This window comes from Myxine glutinosa, chromosome 1 (genome assembly GCF_964187855.1).
Source record: "Myxine glutinosa chromosome 1, kmMyxGlut1.1, whole genome shotgun sequence".
NCBI classification, from domain to species: domain Eukaryota; kingdom Metazoa; phylum Chordata; class Myxini; order Myxiniformes; family Myxinidae; genus Myxine; species Myxine glutinosa.
The window spans coordinates 405,967,150-405,969,217 of NC_136261.1; the positions used below are offsets into that span (position 1 = coordinate 405,967,150).

The 2,068-nt window shown below is 45.6% G+C and overlaps 1 protein-coding gene across 1 annotated transcript; it reads right to left on the bottom strand.

Annotated features, from left to right (window-relative positions):
* Nucleotides 1-800: 800 nt before the first annotated feature.
* Nucleotides 801-1,470, bottom strand: LOC144894020 (putative CENPB DNA-binding domain-containing protein 1). The gene is made up of 2 exons (XM_078785503.1): nt 891-1,470; nt 801-808 (listed from the first exon to the last, which is right to left on the bottom strand). Exons 1-2 carry the CDS (start codon nt 1,468-1,470, stop codon nt 801-803), a joined length of 588 nt encoding a protein of 195 aa, XP_078641629.1.
* Nucleotides 1,471-2,068: the final 598 nt, after the last annotated feature.

A 2,068-nucleotide genomic window follows, 5' to 3' on the forward strand; every position in this document is an offset into this window, starting at 1 on the left:
CTAATCAACTCAGGAGATCACAACGATCATTTCGGTGTTTAACATTCCACATCAGAAACCTCCAGTAGAACTCCACAAAAACATGCTTCACACACACACACACACACACACACACACACACACACACACACACACACACACACACACACACACACACACACACACACACACACACACACACACACACATATAATAGATAGCTAAATTCTGGGTGAACTTGTTGATCTGGTTGTGAATTTCCCCCTCCAACCCAGAACGGGGGAGTGGAAGGGGGATGAGGGAAATGCTCCCCTCTTCGCCCATCTGAGTTCGCCACTGGGCCGAAGAACCCCTCCTCATGCACTTATACTATCCCTCTCATCAGGAGCGGTGCTAAACCAAATAATCCACACATATGGAATATAAATCGAGAGAATTGGGGTTCACCTTCTATGCTGAACCCCCATCATCACTATCATCATGTACCATGCTCTGTACAGACCATTTTCTTTGTGATGGTTACAATCCAGGACGGGACGCCACCTTGACACAGGAAGTCGGGGCAGAAATTTGCAATGTCTTAATGGTGCCAGCGATGACTCGACTACTCTTCGCGAAAGACACCGTGGGATCTTTGACATCCAACAACTAATGCCGACAGATGGAACTCCCAGTTTAACGTCCATCCGAGCGGCTGCACACACATTAATGAATCACCTTGCCTCGGAAATACTGGGCGACAGTTTATAACTTAGTTGTGATTTAAACGCAGGCTAGACGGCTCAGAAGCAAGTGTGCAACGACATATACATGCAGACCCCTTAGAGTGCTGTGGATGTGTTCCAACATCTTAGAGCCCTATAAGAAACAGTGCTCTAAGAGGTCATAATGAAAAAAAAAAATCAACTTACGTACTCGACAGTGCATTCCGTGAGAAATACTCCCGGGAGAATGGGCCAATCGTTGGCCAGGAAATCCAAACACTGCCTGATCCTCAGCGCTCACAGATTCACAACAGAAACGTACAGAGCGCAAGTCATTGCGGCGCTTAAATTTCTCGAACCAGCCTCGACTGGCCTGAAACGTGTTTGTCGTCGATCCGCCACCTTCTTGTTCCTGCAGGTAGGTGAAGATATTCCTTGCCTTTTCCATAATGGTCAGCTGGCTTAGGGGCACATGCCGCTGCATCTGATCTTCCACCCACTTGCTTAACCGGCCCTCCATCTTCTCCAGGAAAATGCTCCTTGAACGAGTCGTCTTTGTTGCAGTTAACGAAGTGGTGCATTGGGCAGAAAGCCTTATCTTGTCGGCATTCCTGAGAATCGTTCTAATGGTTGATGGATTCAAACCCAAGCTCCGACCAACATCAACCTGACGTTCACCCGCCTCGACGCACCTTATCACCTGCATTTTTATATCCATACTGATGCTTTTCCTTAACTGTTTGGCCACCTTAGCAGAACTGGCACTCACAGGTGTTTTTTCAGACATTATGGCATAAAATACTTGCAAAAAAAAAACAACAACAAAAAAACCCCGCAAAAACAAGGCAAAAAGAGTTACCACGGCGGAGTAAATGCGATTGTGCAGGAAGCATTCAAAAGTGGTGGAGGCATATGCTGATTGGCGCAGCGACAACAAATGTACGCCATCCTCATTGGTTGAGCTCAAGGTTCACTCTTATTGGTTGAGCGTGTGCGTGTTCTCGCACGGAACTTTTGAACCGTTTCATACATTTGAATAAACGTTTTCTTTTATATAGTAAAAATGCCCTCCAGGAAAATTAGCACGACACCAAAAGAGCGTTCTATGAGGCCGCTTTAAACAAGATGTGCCTGTACCAAGATCTTGAAAATTACAGTAAGTCAAAAGATCCTGGAAACTGAAGAGTGCCAAAATTGTATAAGTTTTAAAATTGGAGCAATGACAATGATGAAGAAGAACCGTACAGAGATCTGGAAAAACATAAAACATCCCTGGGAATATCTACGAAAATGGATGAGGTGTGTGTGTGTGTGTGTGTGTGTGTGTGTGTGTGTGTGTGTGTGTGTGTGTGTGTGTGTGTGTGTGTGGCATACTTTGTGGGTCT

Coding starts and splice junctions, on each gene's coding strand:
- LOC144894020 (XM_078785503.1), bottom strand. CDS start 1,470: ATGTCTGAAAAAACACCTGTGAGTGCCAGTTCTGCTAAGGTGGCCAAA.